This window comes from Diabrotica undecimpunctata, chromosome 3, assembly GCF_040954645.1.
Source record: "Diabrotica undecimpunctata isolate CICGRU chromosome 3, icDiaUnde3, whole genome shotgun sequence".
Lineage (NCBI taxonomy): Eukaryota > Metazoa > Arthropoda > Insecta > Coleoptera > Chrysomelidae > Diabrotica > Diabrotica undecimpunctata.
Window position 1 is genome coordinate 148,408,841 of NC_092805.1, and position 24,597 is coordinate 148,433,437.

The following is a 24,597-nucleotide window of genomic DNA, read 5'->3' on the forward strand; positions in this document are numbered from 1 at the left end:
ACTAAGTCGAATTATTGGGCCGATTTGACGCCGAATTGCAGAAAAGACGACCCCATTTGGCGGAGAAAAAAGTGCTCTTCCACCATGACAACACACCGACTCACACCGTTGCCATGGCGAAATTGGTCGAATTGGGCTATAAACTGTTGCTATATCCACCGTATTCTAGAGATTTGGGTCCGTGCCACTTCTGTTTGTTTCCAAACTTGAAAAAGGCACTCGCCGGGTAGAAATTTAAGTCGAATGAGAAAGTCATCGCCGCCATGGAAGCCTATTTTGCAGACCTGAAGAAAACGTATTTTTCAGACGGGTTCAAGAAGTTGGAGCATCTTTGGGCCCAGTTTATCGAGCTAAAAGGAGATCATGGTGAGAAATAAATCACAACTTTTTCAAAATTTTTGTTTTTCGTTTGTATTCTAAGTACTTATCGGACCGCCCTTGTATATCTATTTTTTTTTAACACATTCTGGCTTAAATCTTTAAGGCTTGCAGATTTGCATTTAATGTTGTATTGTATTTGAATTTGTTGGGGTGGTCATATTATTTTTATATGTTCTTTCTTGTGCAAAACTGACACAAGGAGGAATCAAAATAATTAAATATTATTAAATTGCCAAAGCCCACACAAACGTTTGTAAAATAATATGCAAATTAATACATAATACCATTTTAGATTTACTTTTATATCATTACTCACTCGAGGGATCGTGTATCCATCTTTTCTTTTCTTCTGATTTGTTAGACCTATTTTCGTCCTGAAACAAGAGATATATCGATTAGAACAAAATATTATTTTATTGTTTCATTTTAACTTGTCACCCAAAAGATGTATTTATTAGGATTAACATTCTTGTACCATAAATTATTGTTTATTAATATAAAATTAAATAAATGAATCATCATTTTACATGGTTTTTGTCAAAGAGAGAAAAACATTTTAAATATGTAGCCACGTACATGTTTATTTTAACACAGTACTTTTTACCAGTCATAAATAAAAATTGTATATAATAGAATTATTTACAATTAATATTTCAGGAGTTTTTCATAACGATATCCGGATTGGAAATCGAAACGTTGAAAACAAGAAATGTCAATTTTAATACAACTGATTGTGGTTTAATCCCATGTGTAAAATATTCAGTAAATCTATTATGTTTTTGAATGTACTTCTGAATATTTATGTTCCCTTCGTGGAAGATCAATGAAGGCCTACTCCTTTATGAAATTGCACCCCATGCCATAACTCCTTTAGTAAGCGTTGTCTCATTCTTTAGACAAAATTGAATTTCTCGACTTTCAAGTCTACACTAAATTATTATTTTTTCATTGCGAATGTGAAAAATAACCATATATTTAATACTTTTTTCAGAAATATCTTCTTTTTTATGTAGACATGACTCTGTCTGTTTTTCAATGGCCTCCAGTAAGTTGTCGTTTCATCGTTTTCGTCTTTCCTACTGACCGTCTTCCTATTGGGAACCGTCTCTTGCCGCTTTACTACTCTATTTGTAGTCATTCGGCTTAAATGATCGTTCCATTCTACTCTTATATTTCTTATCCAGTCGTTGATGTTTTCCACCTTACATCTACGTCGTATATCTGTACTTACTTATAGCCTCATAATGTTATACCATCAATTTTTCGTAAATGCTGCCTTTTATTTCTTTCTTGATATTTTATTTTCTCCATATTGTTTAATTCAGGCAGCCTGCAGCTCTGTTTGCTCTATTCACCCCAGAAGCACATATTGGGATAGAGTACATTTCGATCTTTGAGCTATTTTCTTTCTACTGTCAAAATTTCAAGCAAATCCATTTATATAATAAGAATAATTCTCAGCAGAAAACCGTTATATCTGGACTACTTATGGAATCGGGTTATGGATGGGTTCAAAAGGGTACAAATGGGTACTTCAAAAGTAAGGGTTTTGCTAAATTAAACGCAGTCGTACTGACAACATTGATGCCGAGCGCTCTTAAAGGTAAAATAAGGCAGTAATTCCCGACAAAATAAAAAAACGCGGAAAAATTTTTCCACCATTATACACGAACATTTGGGAGCTGTTTTCCCAATGAGTGCCGCGATATCTCACACCAGAGCAAAAACAATAACGAATTAATGAGTCTCGGCGTAGTTTGGACATGTTTGATCTGAATAAGTCGGAGTTTTGCATGGTAGGTCACATTGGATAAAACATGGATTTATTACTTTACTCCGGAGTCAAATGGGCAGTCAGTTAAGTGGACAGCACCCCGAGAAAGCCGTCCAAAGCGATCAAAGACACAACAAACCGCCGAAGAGTTTATGGTGTCTGTATTTTGGGACCCGCAGAGAATTATTTTCATTGACTATTCGAAACATAGAGCAACATTGGTTTATTGGAGCATTTAAAGACCGAAATTGCAAAGAAGAGACCTCGTTTGTTGAAGAGAAAATTGTTGTTTCTTCATAGCAATGCTTCCAATGGTAGCAATTAAGAATTGCTTCCGTACCCACCGTATAGTTGCCCCCAGCAGTTGCACTCCACCTTCCTTCCGATCTAAAAAATGTTCTGGCAAGAGATATCGCTCCGATGAGAAAGAAATCGCCGAAACTGAAGCCTTAAATTTGACGGCAAAGATAAATCGTTTATAAGGGCGGCATCCAAAAATTAGAAACACACAACATGTGACACACCTTATAAAAGAACAAAAATACTTATTGCTTTAAAATATATTGCAAGGTAAAATCGAAGGAAAAGGGAATCTTGATCGCACTAAGAAAGAACTATTTAGATCCAGTTAATAAGATCAAAATAGTCTTGATGATCTCCAAAATCCGATAGGAGCGGCACAACAAACAGTAAGACAATGTTTATGAATAAACGTTATTAAACTCTTAAAGAGAATCTTTTTAAATTGTAATAAATTTGTTAACACAATACAAATTATATTTCCCTAACTAAAAACACCGGCTACGCCCGAGAAGCCCATTATTATAAGACAGGAGATGGGATTTTTGTTTTTTTCATCATACTTTAGACGATTTTAATTTATTTCTAAACATTAAATTCTTGTAGAGGACTTTCAAGTGCAAACGCCTATGCCTTCCAGAAATATCCGCAGATGTTGACGAATACCACTCCAACCTACGGATGAAATTCTCTTTATTTCCCCTTTTCATTTCTTCAATTCGGTCTAGAGGAAGCCCTTTACAGAAATTTTATGAGAAAATTCTCGAGTTCGATTGGGGGTTTCTAATATGAATAAACGATTTTCGATACTTTTGAATTTCCAAATAAAATCAGACAGGAACGTAGAAACAGTTTTTATCTCGTGTTTAGGGGTTATCTAGTGGATATTTTATTGTTTTCTAATGAAAATATATTGTACCTAATCTTATAAAATAATTTAGAAAGTTTTAGAAAACTTTTAATTTCATCGAAAAATATACGCTATTCTTTTTCTTTGTCGATCTTAAAAGGAGTACCATAGTTTTATTGAAACAGTAATTTTAATCTTAATTATAAGATTTATTTAATTATGTATTGTACAGCGTATAAATATGTGGTTTAAATATATATGTTTAATATACTAAAATATACAAACAGAGATTGTATATATCTATATCAAAAGTATGTTAATCGCTTGGAAAAACTACATTTATATTTAAATGCAGATAGTAATCCTTAATAGGCAATGAAATGAAGCACTAAGCCTACCAATTTTCCGCAGCAAGATGAATCGCATTGCTACTTTTTGCATTCGATTCGTGAAAGTGTCAGGAAAGTTGCTAAACAAAATCCATGGTGGTAAAATGAAAATTGCATTTTGTGCGTAAGAAAAATGCTTTTTCAAAATACATAGAAAATGAAAAATTTGCAACTAAGGAAATACTGACAGGAATAAGTTTAATTTTGTTACTTGGGGGAGTTTTGAGGATCACGAATATGATAACAACGATGATCCTCAAGCTACCTGGTGCCCAGAATGGGCCTCGTCTTCTGGAGTATGTTAATTTAATTCTAAGTCAGTCGATAGTAATAACTCTTGGGTTTTCGAGGTAGCTGAATATAAAAAGATAAAGACAATGGTCCTCGAGCTACCTGGTGCCCAGAGTGGACCTTGTCTCCTGGTGTTTGTCGTTCTAAATTAGTCGACAGTCACAACTCGTGGGTTCTAGTGGTCGCTGAATACAAATATGATAATGACGATTGCCCTCAAGCTACCTGGTGCCCAGGGTGGACCTCATCTTCTGCAGTTTTATGGTATTTTCATTCGAAATCAATCAAAAGTCACAGCTGCACCCCTATATGTAATGTTTTCAGTCAATTCGCGGTTCTTAATTTCGTTAGACATTATTCATACTTATCCTATGTATCAATAGGAAGTTTTCTATTAACCATTTTGAGAAAACGTGTTAAGGATGAGAACTCTTTCACTCAGACTATCCTGCGCGGAGTCCTGCTAAGTTTAGAGCTCTCCCCGAAAAGTCTCAGACCGGCACGGTTAAAATCAGATTAATAATGTTCATGGATCGCCCCGTGGCTGGTCTCAACTTGCGTGGAGGAGGAGCTTTGAATTGAGTAGGGGCCCTTCAGTACTTTGCGTAAGACAGACTAGGCGGGGGGAAGTCCTCAACCCCGACACGGCGCGTCCCAGTGGCTGATAGGGAAAATTCCTATAGACATGCAGGACAGGCACGAATAAGGCATAGCCAAATAAGTACCCGCGGATCAACTGAGGATATGGCATTAGGCAGCAGTAATGTCATTACTGGATTAAGGCTGTTGGAAAGTAAAAAAAAATCCTGTAGGCTTAATTTCACCGAGTGATTGCCGGTATAAGCAATCCCCCACTAACTGACCAACGGCTAATCAGGTAGTAAGTGGTAGGGCACTTTTTTGTCCTGGGGTTGAGAAATTGGCTCATAAGGCGGATGAACCTATTAGTGGTCAATGGCATAAGGATGTAGAAGGCGACGGGAAACCATTAAAGATCTTCAGATTTCCCTAGAACAATAACCATGCAAAGTACGGTCAATCACATGGCCCCTAGTCCGCGGCGGACCTTTAATGGTCGAGTGGTGCTAAGAATCTCCGCGAGGAGGAGCCATCCGAATGCGGCAACTAACTGAGTGAGAACAAATCCTTTTTAAATTTCGGGACATGGAATGTGAGGAGTTTGTTCGCACAAGGAAAGACGTACAACACGATTCAGGAAATGCATAGACTGAACCTTTCAGTAGAGTTGAAGTAAGAAATTAAGAGGGTAAAGTGACTCAGTGTGGAAAACCAGTATGTGGATATGGTTTTGACACATTCTGTTATTGTTTGCTTGATTGAGATAATTTCAGTTTTAAGTTTGTTGACTTGAGTGGTGTTGTGTCAGATGGGAGCTCTGTATTTCGCCGTATTATAGACCAATCTCATTGCAGAATTACTTAGTGTCTTCTTCTTCTCGTGCCACTCCTAGCGGAGATTGGAAATCATCATGGCCACTGCGACTTTGTTAGCAGCGCGCCTAAAAAGTTCAATCGAACTACACCCGAACCATTCACGTAGATTACGAAGCCACGATATTTTTCTTCTTCCCACACTTCTTTTGCCCTTAATTTTGCCCTGCATGATATTTCTTAAAAGTTCGTACTTTTCACCTCTCACAATGTGCCCCAAGTATTCCATCTTTCTAGTTTTTATCTCATTTAGAATTTCGCATCTTTTGTCTAAAGTTTGGAGTACTTGCGTGTTAGTGACGCGGTCCATCCATGATATTCTGAGAATGCGCCTATAGCACCACATCTCGAAAGCTTCGATGTTTTTTGTGGTCAACTGTTTTAGTGTCCAAGCCTCTACTCCATACAACAGGGTAGAAAAGACATAACACCGCAGCATTCGTATTCGTAACTTTATGTTGATATCACGATTGCAAAAGAGTTTGCGCATTCTATTAAAGACTGATCTAGCGATTTCTATTCTACATCTAATCTCTTTTGTTTGATCAGTATCGTCTGTGATCCAAGCACCTAGATATTTATAACAGGACACACGCTCAATCGTTGTATTGTCTATTACAAGATTAGCTCTGATGTTCTTGGATTTCGTGATTACCATAAATTTAGTTTTTTTCAAATTAATTTTCAAGCCGTAACTGTTACAATATATATTGAGACTTTGAACGAGATGTTGTAGTTCTACTAGCGTTCCCGTTAGGAGAACCGTATCGTCAGCATACCTTATATTGTTGATCGTCTCACCATTTATTATCAGACCAAGATCTTCTTCCTCGAGTGCTTGTTCACAAATAGCTTCACTATACAGATTAAACAAAAGTGGCGACAAGATGCATCCCTGCCGGACTCCTCGACGGATTTGAATTTCTTCTGTTAGCCTACCCTCAACCTTCACATTTGCTGTTTGATTCCAATATAGGTTGCATATAATTCGAATATCTCGGCTGTCTATATTTTTCTTTATTAGAATTTGTCTTAGTGGTTCATGTTGTACTTTGTCAAAGGCCTTTTCGAAATCAATAAAGCAGGTGTAAATTTCTTGGTTCATGTCTAAGCATCTCTGTGAGAGAACGTTCATTGCAAACAGAGCCTCCCTTGTACCCAGCCCTTTTCTGAATCCCATCTGAGTGTTACTGATGTCTGCGTCTAATTTCCTATAGATCCTATTATGGATTATTTTCAGGAACAGTTTTAGAGCATGACTCATCAAAGCTATCGTACGATATTCGCTGCATTCCCTTGTATTTGCCTTTTTTGGCAGTAGTATAAAGGTCGAACGGAGCCATTCCCTAGGTATTATTCCAGTTCTATATATTGTGTTAAATAGATCTAGGAGTATTTTAATAGATTCATCGTCCATAAGTTTGAGCAGTTCTACGGGAATTTCATCAGGACCGGGGGCCTTACCACTTTTCGCTTGTTTGATTGCATAATCTATTTCTTCTCTGATTATATCAGGCCCTGTATCATCTGTATATTCGTTTGAGATTTCTTGTCTATCTTTGTCATCAAAAAGTTGTGATATGTATTCTGTCCATCGATTCATTTTTTGTTGTAAATCTGTTATGAGTATACCATCTGTATCTTTGATCTGTCCTATCTGTGTTGTTCTTCTCCTTCCTGTCATTTCTTTAATCTTTTTGTGTACATTAAAAAAGTCATATTTTCGCTCCAGTTGTTCCAACTCCTGGCATTGCTCACTTAGCCATCTTTCTCTAGCTTCTCTTATTTTCTTTTTTATCAGTTTATCTGTTTCTTTGTATCTTATCGGATTATTTGTTTTGTGTACCCTTCTTTCACACATCAACTGTAGTATTTCCTCATTCATCCATTCTTTATGTTTCCTCTCTTTCGGTGTTAAATTTTCTCTCCCTGCCTACTTAGTGTAGTGGAGGTTAAACCCAATTTGGAGTATCCAGAGCATATCACCACGAGACTATTGGAAAATGGTCTTTAATTGGCTTGATTGGAAAAATTGGCTTTAGAAAATACTCCTTTTTCCCAAAAACATTTAAATGCGTATCATAGGATTTAACTGTCAAAATTCTCAACACATTAAAGTACGTGGGTAAAATATTACTGTTTCTCATACAAAATTTCGGTACACTCAGAAATGTTACACACCATTCGAATTAGTGTTGGAAAAAACCTGTAGACTGCCTACAAATGTAAAAATCGAAATGGAACACCTGTACAACTTTGACCACTCTCCCATGGAACTAAAATACAGATTACAAGAAGCCACAAAAAAATTAGAGAAACACTAACACGGTCAAAACACATTAGAAACATATGATGCAAGAACGGGCAAAATAACATATATGTAAACTAGGAGATAAGGTATTAGTCAAGAACGAGTTGAATTCAAAATTAAACCTTTATTGTCAGATCCATATAGCGTTATTGGGGATAAAACACCTATTTGAGGATTATTACAAACAAAAATGATAAACACATAGTCACTCATAAGAATAATCCTAAATTGTATAGTAGCAAAAGAAAAAGAAATAAGGATAAAACTTTGTTGTGACATATAAAAATGGTTGATTGTGTGAAGAAAATAAAAAGAGAACTATTATTTGGTACTAAGATTTGGTTGAATACTTGACTGTTTAAAACTCTTCGTGAAGAATTAGGAAGTGATCACAAAACACTGCTGTACATAGGTACGATGGCTCTCAAAAGGAAACATGTTGACAAGATTATTTGACCTTCGAGATGAAGTAATCACCTACTTGGAACATCAAAAGCAAAATTAATTAAGCGTGGCCTTCAAAAAACTTTGTACCCAAGTAATATTGGCTTATTTGTCAGGCATCTTTGACTCGTTGAACAGCCTTAACCTAAAACTGCAGGGTGGAAACTCAAATATAGTTAGATCAAGATGTATATTGAGAAATTGCAACTGTGGAGGTGTAAAATATCAGCAAATCCCTGCAATTATTTAAATTTCCCTAAAGTAGAGTCAATCTCAGAAGTAATACGCTTGAAGGATATTTATGAAGGATCAAGTTTGATAATCCAAATATTAAACCATTTGGAGAGCCTAATTGAAGAGTTCCAGAAATACTTCTCAAACACTTGTGTCGATAGTATTTACAGAATGTCAATTGACCCATTCCATGTCAACATAGACTTCATGCCTAAATCACTCCAAGAAGATGCTTTGCAAATAAAACGTGATTAATTTTGGTTAAAATATTTCAATGTGTATTCTAGTGTATCACGGGAAGCTCTTCGTTCATTTTTCAAGCACCTATTTGCGCGAAAAAGCATTTTCAACACGTGTGGCAATTAAAACAAAGTATCGGAATAAAGTTGATGTTGCTAGTGACTTGGGTTGTACAATTACTAAAACTCAGCCACGAATAGGCATACTAGTAAAGAAAATTCAAGCCCATCCATCTCACTAATCAACCTAATAGAACCACGTGTTAAAGTCGAGCAAAGAAACATGTTGCTCTTTAAGTATTAAAAATTTTTATCCAATGTCATCGACCTTGAGTCACATTAGAATTTAAATCTGTAACAATGTAAAACCATATATTGATGTCCCAGCTACAATTTTAGTGTTAGCTTCAATGACAAAAGAAGGCACTGAAGATGATCTGATCTAGATCGAAGACGCCACGTTATGCTACTGTATAAATTTTGACGACACTTTTTAAAAGTTTTAATTATATTTTTTATACCTAAATACAAATGTGAAGTGTTTTACTTCTATATAAGTTTTTTAAACGATGGTGTACAGCCAACTACTGGGATTTTCCCATTAATTTTTATAATAATTTTTGTATTTAACGAAAACTGATATTGTTATATCTTAATATACCTATTTCTTTTCTGTTTTGCTCCTAGGTCCATACAATTGATTGCTAAGTGAGAGAATCTTTCATTTCAACAAAAGGAGGCGTGGTACAAAAAAGTTTGGGAACCCCTGATCTATATTGTATGAAAATGCAACATGAAGAATCTGTTGGTTTAGCCGTAGCGGGAACCCAACACCACACCAAGTTGTAGCACATTTTTCTCTACGTTGTTTCCAGTGCGGACCTTAGCTGAGTAATACAGCAAAGGTATTGCCTGTATGATAGAGTTTTGTCAAACATAATACCTAAACATTTAGGAGTGCGTTTATGGCGGAGCATATTATTATTTTGTTATACTATTTTATTGTTTACATAGAATCTTTCTTTGATCAATCATTGATTATTATTGAATGAATATATGTTTATTATGGGTGACTTTAACGCTCGTGTTGGTGATGAAATAGTACCAGGGATAAAACCACGATATAACGAGGATATCAGAAATAAAAACGGTGTTATTTTGTCTGACTTCGGCAGCACAAATGAGTAACATATTAGCAATACTTTTTCCCTCACAAAGAACAACACAAATATGCCTTTTAATCCAGTAAAATAAGGCAAAAAAGGGGGCAAACCTCGAAATGAAAGATAATAAGCTGAAAATTTGCATACGTCTTTATTTTAATGGTATAAAACTTACCTCAAAAGTCTCATATAATCACGTGTCCGCGACTTAAGATATTTAAGGTCAAAGGTCACGAAAATAAGTTTTCTGCAAATATCTCGTTTCCCTTACACTTTATGACATTTAAGGTGGTAAGAAAAATTGTAGAATGGAAAATTCTCTTCAATTTTTGTCTCAAGTACTTTTATGTACCTTCAACCCTTCTTAAGATAGAGCGCAAAGAGTGGGGAACCGCTTACCTGTGTACACGGTAACGCGAAGTCAGCCAGTAGGATTCAATAAATAATAAGTTATACAGTTAATTATTCACTTAAAATACTATTATTATCATTAAATTTTTATTATTTATTATTTAATAAACTATATTTATAGATATTAATTATAAAATATATATTTTTTATATAATATTTATTTTATTTTTAAAAAACATACAATATTAAATAAAATACTTTTCGTCCATATTACTACGAATATTATATCTCAAAATACAAATCTCTGCATATCATTCGTGTCTATTATCAGACCCAAATTTGGTTGGGAAATGATTTAGAACCCCAAAAATTCGGTTGGGTAATGCAAAATGAATTCCTGGAACCAATAACAACATTATTACCGCCAGCACCAGAAAAACTGATGAATACAATATTTTGCAATTGCAAGAAAGGTTGTGGTTCTAATTGCGGATGCAGGAAATCAGGATTGGAATGTACGTTAATTTGTGGGCAATGTAATACTCTTGAATATTTTTATTCTGATACTTTAATAAACGAGAATGATGATGATGAATCCGATATTGAGCAGTCAGAGGAAGAAGAAGAACAAGAAGAAGACGATGAAGAAGAAAATTAATACAAAAATATTAACCATACATAATAAAAGAATATATATAATATTTGTAACTTTAATAAATCGATTATTGGATTAATAAATAAATATATAATTTAAAAAAATAATAAATATGATTTTTTCAGTATTTAATTAAATATAAAAATGATTATTGTTGAATTCTGCACCTGATCTTAATTTATCGTATATACAGCTATTAAAAATATCATTAAAGTTCATTTGAAATATTTCATTTAATATTGTATGTTTGTTAAAAATAAAATAAATATTATATAAAAAATATATATTTTATAATTAATATCTATAAATATAGTTTATGAAATAATAAATAATAAAAATTTAATGATAATAATAGTATTTTAAGTGAATAATTAACTATATAACTTATTATTTATTGAATCCTACTGGCTGACTTCGCGTTACCGTGTACACAGGTAAGCGGTCCCCCACTCTTTGCGCTCTATCTTAAGAAGGGTTGAAGGTACATAAAAGTACTTGGGACAAAAATTGAAGAGAATTTTCCATTCTACAATTTTTCTTACCACCTTAAATGTCATAAAGTGTAAGGGAAACGAGATATTTGCAGAAAACTCATTTTCGTGACCTTTGACCTTAAATATCTTAAGTCGCGGACACGTGATTATATGAGACTTTTGAGTTAAGTTTTATACCATCAAAATAAAGACGTATGCAAATTTTCAGCTTATTATCTTTTATTCCGAGGTTGCATCCTTATTTTACCGGACTATTTGAAAATATCAGAGGACAAAGGACTGTAGTAGAATATAATCTTTCAAATAGAGAAAAACTACTCATTTCCCAAGATTTGGATGTAAGGGCACTAACAAAGCGATGGAATCGAGAAAACCTCGGCAAAAATTAAAGCTAAATTGTTAAAAAAGTGAGTCTAGCTGAAGAAGCTCCGGGCGAAAGAAAAGTAAATAAATCAAGTCTCTCCCAAAGCGAAAAACTCCGTAGTTCTGTAACGAAATAGACATTTAACATGTTGTTCGTTATTGTTGAATTAATTAACAAATACATTACTATTATACTATTCCTTATCAACAAATAAATGTCAAACGTCACAAATAAATAGCTAATCTAACCTATAAAGTATGCTGGTTTCGAATTATAATGGTCTATGACATATAGTTATACAAACCACTACTGACTTCGATTTCGACGAAAATCTTCCAAATTGTTACATAGTCCAATTTAACTCTACCGTCATTTTAATATTGCTTCAAATGAGCGATATACATAAATTAATTAATATATATTTATTTTGTTCATGAGACTTCTAATAATATTATGTTGATATTAATTTAAACACTTTTTACTACATAGATATTTCCATTTTATTGCATTATGCCTATATTGTAGGTTCTATCATAATTAATTGAATCTGGTGTTTCTATATATTTAAATTTATTGCATACACCTATTGATTTTAAATTTGTACAAATAAATACAACAGTGACAAGTATTTTAAACATATTAAAATTATCCGGAATTTTATGTTTGGTTTATTCACATTTTTTGTCCAGTGTCGCTTTAATAATTTTAGATTGGATTACTGTTATTCAACGTTTTAAATGTAGTAAACCGTTAGTTGCAATCTGCTCATTACAATGTACAATAAATCATAAAATAAGTAAATTTCATGTCAATTTTTTAGTAAGGACATGTAGTGTATTAAGTTTGTAGGATTAAAAATCTTAAGCGGGACATTTTCGGCGGGCGTAATTTCGGCCGGTAATCCCTTGGCCTACCTGCATAAATCAAGGGGTACCATTTATGACAGGGGTAATTTCGGCCGAGGGGTTGATGTTTACGATGAGATTAAAATATTGGTAATTACGCTTCATAGTTTCTGTAAAATATTAATTGTGTATTTATTTGGAAATACCTAATCCTGTGTACCTGTCGGAAATACCTTTAATTTACTTATCTCTTTATTCTAATAACTATGTTGTACCTACTTAAGATTATTCCTTTAAATGTATAAAATTCACAAATAACAGGTATAAAATTATTATAGCTAGTCAGTATTATAACTTATCTTGAAGCTACTAGTCGATAGAAAGCATAAAATATATTATTTGTATACGATGGCATCTGTTTCAGTAATTAAGAGTTCACGCGGTTGTGACTTACTAGTTGTAGAAAAGTTTCAGTTTTGTAAACAGGACGTATTAAAAAGTGGTGAAGTACGTTGGAGGTGTATAAAGAAAAATTTAAGATGTTTAGCCAAACTGTACACTGTTGGTGCGGAATACACAGTTACTAGAAGTGAATTAATCCACAACCACGAGTCCGATGAAACTACGTTGGAGAGAAAAATAGTGACGACTTCATGCAAGCGCAAAGCTGAGGAAGACATATCGGAGAAACCTTCAAAAATTATTAAAAGCGTTCTTTCAAATCATTTGCCAGAGAATTTGTCATCGATAGATGTCAGTCTAATAAGAAGAAATTTGTACAACAGCCGCCGTAAGCTCTTACCAGCCCTGCCTAAGGATATTCACGATGTACATTCTGTACTCGATAGTTATGGACCGAAAACCACAACAGGTGAAAATTTTTTGTTTATTAACAGCACAGCTGATAATATCATTGTTTTTTCTTGCCATACAAATATAATAAGTTTATGTAAAATGAAAGATTTTTACATGGATGGCACATTTTCTTATTGTACAAAATATTTTTATCAGTTATTTACCATCCATGGACTGGAAAATGGGCATTATGTTCCTCTTTTGTATTGTCTGTTGCCCAATAAGACCAGTGACACATATATGAGACTTTTTCTGTTGGTAAAATCTAAAATTTTTGAACTTTATAATATTGTTTTTGAACCGAAGGAGGTATTTGTGGATTTTGAAATCGCAATTCATAACGCATTAAAAGTTGTCTTTCCCAAAACCAAACTAAATGGTTGTAGATTCCACTTGCACCAGGCGTGGTATAGGAAAATACAATCATTAGGGTTAACCCAAATGTATAAAGATAAAAACTGCGAGGAAAGCAAATGGCTTACTCATACTTTTGGGCTAACTTATTTAGACCCCTCTGAAGTTGAAGATTGTTTCATATTTGATCTCATGTCATACAAACCGGACCATAAACTTCTAGATAAATACGCAGACTATTTATTAGAAAACTACATAGCGCCAGAATCTCATTTTCCACCAAATATATGGGCATATGAAAACCCATCAATTAAAAGAACCACAAATGCCTGCGAATCATTCCATTCGCACTTTAATTCTAGTTTTTATTCAAGTCACCCTTCTATATTTATTTTTATAGAAAAATTAAAAGATTGTCAGATCGATGCATATTTAAAAATAAAAAATTTAAATATTCCAGCAAAAATTAAAGACAAACAAGTAAAAAACAAACTAAAATTTATCGAAAACATGGTAAATATGCTTCGATCTGACAATATTTCTAGAATTAATTTCGTTAAATCTGTATCACATCAAAACGTTTTTTAAAAATTTATAGTTTACTTAATTTATAGAAATAAGTTGATGTAATAATTTTATTGAAATAAAGAAATATTTTAATATAAAGCATTCTGTTATTTTATTTGATTTGCGGCCGAAAATACCTTTGAGATAAGGAAGCAACTTAAAACCTCCGGCCGAATTTACCTACCGGCTTTTAGTACCTGCTCTTTTTCCGGCCGAAATTACGTCCGCCCGACATTTTATGGTTTACATTCAACATATCACGCACTAGAACATTAGAGCGTGTACTAGTTTTGTTTTTGAGTTTTTCACTGTGAGCAATTTGTAATGGACTCTTTGTATGATTTCTCTCTTTGAGTTTGAGTCACTACGACTGTCCCACAATATTACATGAATTCATTACAAAAATTACATAAATTCGATCTTCTTCTTAACGTGCCCCATACCTAAGGACATTGGCGATCATCATGGCCCATTTGACTCTATCTGCAGCCGTTCTGAAAAGTTCTATTGACGTTTTTCCACTCCATTGTCTCAGATTCTTCAGCCAGGACATGCGTTTTCTCCCCGGTCCTCTTTTGCCTTCCACCTTCCCTTGTATGACCAGCCGCATCAATTCGTATTTCTCGTTTCTTAGTATGACCAAAGTAGCTCATTTTTCTTTTCTTTATAGTGTTGAGTATTTCTTTATCTTTTTTCATTCTTCGTAACGTTTCCGCATTTGTTATGTGTTGTGTCCAAGATATTTTCCACATTCTTCGATAACACCACATTTCAAAGTTAATGAGTTTTTTCTATATCGCCTCTGTAATTGTCCAGGCCTCAACTCCATACAACACGACATAGAACACGAAGCATCTCAATACTCTAGTTCTAATTTCGATGTTGAGTTTTCCATTGCATAATATTGCATTCATCTTATTAAAAGCACTTCTAGCTATCTCAATACGCCTTTTTATTTCCGTACTTCTATCCCATTCTTCATTTAGTTTTTAACCTAAGTACTGATATCTGTGCACCCTGCCTAAAAGTTTTCCTTTAGCATAAACACTATCTTCCTCAATCTTGTTCTTGCTTACCACCATGATTTTTGTTTTATTTGTATTCTGTGTCATTCCATACCTTTCGCAGTATTGGGTAATGCGATCAACCAAGATCTGTAGTCCTTCTCTGCTGTCCGCAAGGAGTATTGTGTCATCTGCGGATCTAAGATTATTCAGAAGTGTTCCGTTAATAAATATGCCTTCATTTACGTCTTCTAATGCCTCTATAAACAATTCTTCTGAATACATATTAAAAAGTGAAGGGGAAAGCACACATCCTTGTCTTACTCCACGATTTATAGGTATCTCTTTTGATTTTTGTTGGACTATTCGTATTGTGGCTGTCTGATATCGGTATAGATTGGCAATGATTCTCACGTCTTCATCATCTATTTCTGTGTTCTGCAGTATTTTTGCCATTCTTCGGTGTTGTACTTTGTCGAAAGCTTTTTCCAAGTCGACTATACAATATGAATGCGTCGCAATTGACATTTCGACATCGTTCTATTAGTGTTTGTACAGTAAATAATGCTTCTCTTGTGCCAATGCTTTTTCTGAATCCCAATTGGTTTTCAGCTATTCTATCATCCAGCTTTTTATAGATACGTTCGTGTATCACCCGTAAGAACACTTTTAGAATATGGTTCATCAAGCTAATTGTCCTGTGCTTTTCACACTTCATTGCGTTTGATTTTTTGGGTATTGGAATAAATATTGATATTAACCATTCTTTCGGAATCTCTCCCGTATAATAAATGTCATTAAATAATTTTATTAGTGTGCCCATATGATTTTTTGTTAATATTCTTAAAATTTTTGTAGGTATTTCATCTGGTCCCATGGCCTTCTGATTTATACGTTTTAGCGCTTTCTCAATTTCGTCTTTGGTGATTAGTGGCTCATTTCTTCCTCTTGGTTCATTGACCTCAATTTTCTCGTCGTCTTCGAATAGCTCTTTTATGTATTCTTCCCGTCTGTTTATTTTATCTGTACATTCCGTAATTATCTTGTTATTTTTATCCATGATATTTCCGATACCCTTCTTCTTGTATATGCCAGCTGTCTCTTTGATTTTCCGGTGTATGTTAAAACTGTCATGTTGTTTATCTAACCTTTCTATTTCTTCACATTTTCTGATAGCCACAGTTCCTTAGCTACTTTGATTTTCTGTTTGATTATTTTATTATTTTTTATTTTTTTTTTTTTCGATTAATTCGATATTATTAACATAAATCCATATTGAGGTCAATATGACCATATACAGGGTGTGGCAATACGGTATTAGTGCGAGGAATTCCAATTCATTTGTCGTAAGAAATACAAAAAAATTATTTTTATTATATATCCCAAATAGGACCACACTCTAAAAATATTTTCAAATATACAGGGCCACCCATATTGACGGGGCGGAACAAACTTATCTTTTTTTAAAAAAACACCCTGTATATTTTTACATTTTTGGACTCTTCTCGGCGTTTTCTCGTTTTTTCAATATACTGATTGGCAGTGTTATACGAGGTAATTTAAAAGATAATTACATGTTTTTATTAATTTCGTAGCAAAATTAACACCCTGTAGGATTGTAAAGATTTGATATAAAAAAATATATTTATGTTCAAAAAAGTTTTAATATAGTATGCTTTTGTTTAAAATTATTAACATAGCAAAATATTTCATTTTAATATACAGGGTGGGCTGAAACTCGGAATGAATATTTTTTCTTAAATAAAGAGTTTTCTTAAATAGAACACCCTGTATTTTGGTATTGTAATAAAATGTTATTTTACGATAATTTATTATTTTATAAGCATATACTATACCTAACTGCCTTAATTTGTGAGTTATTCGCGACTTTTGAACCAAACATTAGGTGAATTTTATCAGGTTGGCCGTAACAATATTCAATCAAAATAAATTTTTCGAAAAAAAAAATGTCTGTTGACACACAGACTGTGGCCAGAAGAACAGCGGAGTAAGGTAATTTGGAGTGATGAAAACAGAATCTCGATCTTTGGGAGTGATGAAGTGACGTTCGTTCGCTGGCGACCGCTGGAAGATCTTTTGTCCCAATTTATTAAGGTCACTATGAAACAGCATGTGAATGAAATTGTATGGTGTTATATCACCACTAACGGAGTTGGGCGTTTGGCATGAATAGAGGACAATATTAGTGCCAAAAAATATCAGGAAGAAATAATACTGCAAGCCAAACTGCTACTGTTTATCATAGATTTTTCCGAAGGGAATGCTCAACAGGGGGATGATCCAGCAAGATGGATCGTCCTGTTATATGGCCAAGACTTCCATGGAATACTGTGACGTTCCTGTCCAATAGTCCCGATCTAAATCCAATAGAAAATCTATGGTAAAGGCTAAAAGTATCACGCCAAAATCTTAGTAACAAGAGGGAACTCATAGAACCCATTATTTAAAACTGGTTATTATACCAGAAGATTTGGCTTGTTTCGTGAACTCTATGCCTCGCAGAATCAAATTTGTGCTAAAAAACAAACGGTATATTACCAAATACTAATTTTCTTCATAATTAACCATTGTGCCAGAACGCTCTTTCGGAAGCCTCTCACAAAACCCAAAATAGAGTTAAATGGCCAACCACAGTCAATCGTATTTACTTCAAGAAAATTTTATTAAATATTTATCTACAGACCACTAACTCACATGATAGTACACACAGTGGATCCATTGGGAGAAGACATGATCTTTAACATAACATCCCGTTTTGTTCCTACCTCCTTGCCACAAATTGAATTTAAAAAAAATTTTGTAAATTTTTAAAAGTTTGTAATACAATTAGGTACTGCACTTTCTCTAAAAACATACAGAAACTCTTGTCTATAGGGACCCCATTGAGTAAATCAAACATGTACACATTTACATATTTATTTTGAACAGGATTTGAATCCAAATCGCCTACAGTACTTTCAACCAACATTCTTGGTACTAGTGCATATGTTCCTTCGTTCTTTTTTTGTCATATATTACTTTCTTGTGTGATTACAACACATTTATTTAAATAATTACAATTTCCCAATATTCATATAGGTACTATTTTTCTTTTTACAAAACTTTACAGGTTCTCCATACATATATGAATTTGAACTTTTACAGACACTCCTTAGATTAAATATACTCACATATAGGCTATCAACACTGTTTCATCATCATTACCCAGAGCTTTGCGTCCCCTGCTGGACACAGGCCTCCCTCATTTTTGTCCATTGTGCTCTATCTTGAGCACTTTTCCACAGTTCAGTTCAGTTCACAGTTCCAGTTCAGTGTGGCAATTCAGGAAATTACATCGGTAACTCGGTAAAAAAACAGCTCCCAAAGGAATGGACAGAGGCATATATGACATCTATATTTAAAAAAGAAGATAGAAAACGATGCGAAAACTACAGAGGAATAAGCGTAATATCATCAATAGGAAGATTCTATGAAAAGATAGAGCAAGCGATAAAAGGCAAAATCGGGAAGGATCTGGCAGGCTTCACGGCAGGAAGATCATGCTTAGACCACATATACACACTGGAACAACTGTTGGAAAAAAGCAAAAAATAGAGATATACATTTGGCATTTGTGGAACTGAGAAAGGCGTATGACTCTGTACCAAGGTCAGAACTATGGGAGGCAATGTACAAATTAGAACGACAGACGGAACTCATAGAATTACAAAAGCTCTGTATAAAGAAAATAAAGTGTCAATTAACATGGACACAAGAATCATAGGAGACTTCACCACAACAAAAGGGCTCCTGCAGGGTTGTTCCACATCTCCAACCCTATTCAAAATATACTTAGAGAAAGCCTTGACTACATGGAAAAGAAAATGCGAAGGCATGGGAGTACCGGTACGGAACGAATACCTATATACGTTAAGCTTTGCAGACGATCAAGTAGTGATTGCACAAGGCCAAGACGACCTCAGCTACATGATGAAGAAACTACAAAGAAGAATATAGCAAGGCTGGCCTAGATATTAACCTCGCGAAAACGGAGTACCTATCTACAAGTGAAGAAGACATAAAAGATCTACAGATTGGTGATAACGTAACAATCAAAGGAAACGATAAATTCAATCACTTGGGGTTTATAATCACGAAAAAGGCAACAACAGAAGAAGAAATTACACAAAGATTAGGACAAACAAGAACAGCAATCCGACAACTTTCAGTATGGTGAGATAGACCTAAATATGTAGACAAAAACACAGATTTATAAAACATTAGTGCGAAGTATTATGACATATGGGGCTGAAAATTGGATCATAAACAAGAAAAACAGCAGTAAGATAGTGGCAACAGAGATGAAATGCCTGCTCCTAATTACTCGAATGATGTAATTTAAAGGTCATTTAACCTCATCATGTGGCTAGTTCCAACTACTATATTGTAAGTAATAACTACATTTTTAATTTAACAATCAAAATTTTACCCTTTTGTTTTAACTTTTTCCCTAATTTTTATACTTTTAGGTTTTTCACTGATGATGATCTGATGGGATTGAAAAGGTTCTGAAATTTTATAAATCCATTTTGAATCATTTTTAAAAATTTTAATAATAAAATTTTATACTATTTTACAAAAAGAGGTTTTTACTTCATTATAAATTTTGTCATTTTCTAATAGTTTTTCACTGATTGTTTTAATTTTATTTGTTTCTATTTCCATTTCCTTGACTCAAGGATATTTTTATACTGCCCTCTGAATCAGATGTGTAAATTTATCGTACTGAATTACTGTTTTGACATATGTGCCTCCAGGTGAACTGCATTACTAGTTCAATGTCTATGCAATCGATAGCAGTTTGCAATCATAACATCGCAAAAGATATTTAGGGGACGTTTAGGATATCGTTTTGTTTATGTCCGTATATATGATCACGTCGTAATGGGAAATGTCAGTTATTCAAACAAAACCTTAATATCTTTGTATCTGGGAGGAAATTGGAAATCATCAATTATGCGTCAATATTCAGTGCATATCAATTTAAGTATTTTTAAATTACCCAAAATTGTATGTTTATGTTATTCAGAATATTGTGTAGTCTCGTTTCAATAATTTCATATTCCTTCATTGTTATATCCGGTTGAAATGGATAACATCATTTTTCATTGTGAAATTCAATTCCAATTATCGTAAATTTCCTTTAAAAAGGTCATTAATCATGAAGGAGTTTGTAGGTTTCTCGGATATATTACGATTGTAGATATCTATTTCCTATCTAGATATATTGTTATGTATTGTTGAAAATTGAACAATCGCTACACCGAGACATTTAAAAAGTTTGTTATCTACTCGCACAAGGACTGTTCGTTAGATATTCACACATATATGACATTATCCGCGAAATATTTTTTATATTATGCCCCTTTTCTACTCTGCGAACTTTTTTTACATTAAACCGTTTGTCTCTATAAAACAAAATTCATTAAATAAAGACAGTAATATCAAAAAGGGCTGAGTGATCGTGCAATGGCTAAATTTAAAGTCAGTGTTACGTTCTAAAAGGATTAATGCCCTAAATTGTGTTGAAGGTCTATACAGCTATGTATAAATAGTTGCATAGCTATTAGGCCTGTTTAAGGTGTCACTAGTGGTACGTATTTGGTTCCGTTTATTGACGGTTCTCCGTTCTCGGAGAGATGACCTTCTTTGATGAGATGGCTTTCTTTATTGCTTCATCCAGTATCACTGAGAACAGCAGTGGGCTCAAAACGCATCCCTGTTTGACGGCTTGACTTGTAGTAAATTCTTCGGATTCCTCGTTGTTGGTTCTCACCGTATTTGTATTGTTATTGTACATATCCTTTATTACATCAATTGTTATCCTGTCAACTTCTCTTTCCTTTAATGTCCTCCATACGTCCTTTCTTTGTAATCTGTCAAACACCTTTTCCAGATCAATAAAGCATATATGTATTTCTCTATTTTTATTGATTATATAATCAATTATGTAATCAATAAAAATAATATTCCCTATTCTATTCAATATCTATAATGAACATATTATGCGTCTTATGAAAGTTTTTGAGGAATGGCAAGGTGGAGCAACGATAGGAGAAAGAAATATTAAAAACATACGTTATGCTGATTACACTGTTATATACGCGTCATCACCAGAAGAACTGGAACAAATTATGAATAGGCTAGGCACGGTGATTACGGAATATGGTTTGAAAATAAATATACAGAAAACGAAAGTGATCATGGAAAGAATCAGAAACAACCAAGCAGAGATAAGACACATGGCAGGTTACAAAATGGTCAGGCAATTTAATTAGTTAGGCTTCGTTATTACTAACAGTGGAGGATGCGAAGACGAGATCCGCTGACGTATCATAATAGCCAGATCGGCAACAGCTAAACTCACAAAAATTTGGAAGAACACTGACATCACAAAAAACACAAAATTACGCCTTGTTCGAGCATTGATATTTCCTATCGCCACCTATGCTTCAGAACTTGGACAATAAAAAAAGCCGATTTAAAGCGTATAATGGCATTTGAAATGTGGGTCTACCGTAGAATGTTGCGCATACCATGGACCGTCCATTGCATGAATATCTCAATTCCAGCAGAACTTAACATAAAAACTCATCACAACTATCAACCAAAATCTACTGAGATATTTTGGACATATAACTATAAAAAGAGAAGGCATGGAGCGAATGATAGTTGAAGGTAATGTAGCGGGTAAAAGATCCAGAGGAAGATCTCCAGTACGATGGTCCGACCAAATAAAGGAGATCCGACTAAATAAAGGTCCGAAGCAAAACAAAACGCACAGGAGAGAGATAATTGGACAGAAATATTCAAACAAATTACATGACGTCACTACATACTTACGAAGGAGAAAAGATAGAGGAGGAGGGGAATCAGCTGCAACAACTCGTACTTTTCATTTTTAGGTATGTGCCCCAAATATGCTGTCTTTGTTCTTTTAATGGTGGTCAAAAATTCACTGTCTCTTCTCATTATGTGCAACACAATTTCGATAACTTACGATGGTATAACGTTACTATGATATTTATATGCCAAAAAATAATAATTTAAAAATAAAAATCGACCTGTTTTGGACATTTTCACCAAAATCGCCTATTCTCGAAAAAATCAATTTATTCCATAATTTTGCCACTCACTGTATATACGATCTAGAATCATTCAACTTTATGAAAATCTACATCAAAAGGAGACGAGTAATATCATAAACACATAAATTATAAACGGCTTAAGGTATTGTTACATATCAGCCGTTGCAAATGGAGCAACGATTATATTCAACTAATAGCATTCGACTGATTATAATTTATGCGAAACTGACCCTTTTGATATATCTACTAAACGATTACATGTATCTTAAGGAAGCATCTAATAGGTATATGAAATTCGACATGTACATATGGTACATTTCCCGTCATACATTTCCTGAATGAATTTCCATACAATTTATAAACTTGTGATGGGAATATCGACGACAATTGGATAAAAAAAATATTAAACTTGCTAATACTTTCTAAGAACATGTAGAATACAGCATCTTTTAGTCTCTTATAACTATATAACAGATAATTTCGTCAATTTAGTCGAATTCGTTCAATTTTTTATCTGTTAAAGATGTGACACTGTTCTAAATTACAGTTTCCATATATTCCGAACGTCAACGCCTTTTTGCATTCCTCATTTGAAAAATAAATTCCAGGGAATACTAATGTCAGTTGCATGAACGATTTGAGTCAATTCTGTGAACTACATAACGCGTTACTAAAATCAATAACGTATGAAAACAAATTCCTTTCCAGACTTCGGCTCGTTTCTGAATCGTTTGCATATAAAATAATGTATCGCGTGATCAAACGTTTCCCGAAAATTACTAATATCTCATGCTATTTTTATACTAAAGAATTCTGCATATAATTATAATATTGCTTTAGACAACTGGATTGCGGATGTTATTTTCTTAATATTAATTGTTTTGGCCTACTAAATTTGAAAATGTACAAAATTAAACCTACCGTAAATTTGCCGTATTTTGAAATAACATTAAGGAAAGGGTTAGCAAACGGTCAAAAGGTAGTATGTATTTGTAGACGTAGGCAGGAATTAGTTCAAATTGTGTTAGGACTGGAACATTTTAGTTTATCATTTGGATCAATTTCAATTCAATTGGATCAACTGTAATTTAATTGATTTAAAATGTATATCCGCGCTTATGAGGTCTAACGTTATATAGTAAATACAGAAAAAGAAAAATTTAAAAGGGCAATTCCCAGTGATTAGCTGTATACTATAGTTTTAAAGCTGCAGGACCAGATGAAATTCCTGTAGAATTGTTGAAACTAATAGACGACGACGCACTTGAAATAATGGTGAACCTCTTTAACACAATTTATAGAACAGGCATCATACCAAAGAAATGGCTCTCCTCTACTTTTGTCACAATCCCGAAGACGAATAACGCCAGAGAGTGTTTAGACCACAGAACTAAAGCATTGATGAGCCACACACTAAAAGTATTTTTAAAAATAATTCACAAAAGAATATTTTTTAATAAATTAGAGGAGGACATAAGCGCCACACAGTTTGGATTCAGAGGTGGACTGGGAACACGGGAAGCTTTGTTTGGTCTGAGTGTGTTAATGCAAAGATGTTTGGATGTAAACCAAGACCTCTACGTAGGTTTCATAGATTTTGAGAAGGCCTTCGATAAAGTCAGACACCAAAAGCTGTATGAAATCCTAAGAAGCAAAAACATCGACAGTCGCGACATTAACATCATATTCAGGTTGCACTGGGGACAAACAGCAAAAATCAAAGTTGATAATGAGTTAACCGAAGAAATTGAGATTCGTCGAGGTGTGCGTCAGGGTTGTGTGCTTTCTCCACTATTATTCAATATATATAGCGAAACAATATGTCAGGAAGCGCTCCTAGAGCAAAACATTGGTATGAACATTAACGGAGAGTTAATTAACAATATACGATACGCTGATGACACGCTAATAGTAACAGATAACCTAGCAAAACAGTTTTTGATGGAAAACATAAACACCCATACCAAAAAGTATGGTCTAAAACTGAACATCAAAAAGACTAAATTCATGATTGTAACAAAGAAGCTATACACCAATGTGAATTTATCCATAAATAATCAGCCAGTTGAAAGAGTTACGTCCTACAAATATTTAGGGGTTTGCTTCACTGATACTAATGATCAAACAAGAGAA

At 33.9% G+C, this 24,597-nt stretch overlaps 1 protein-coding gene across 1 annotated transcript in view; it reads right to left on the minus strand.

Annotated features, from left to right (window-relative positions):
- Positions 1–24,597, minus strand: part of Cow (Proteoglycan Cow) — a 171,130-nt gene that overhangs the window by 81,345 nt on the left and 65,188 nt on the right. Inside the window, exon 2 of the mRNA XM_072527093.1 lies at positions 698–755. Coding sequence (XP_072383194.1) covers positions 698–755 — 58 coding nt within the window. The remainder of the gene's footprint in view (positions 1–697; positions 756–24,597) is intronic.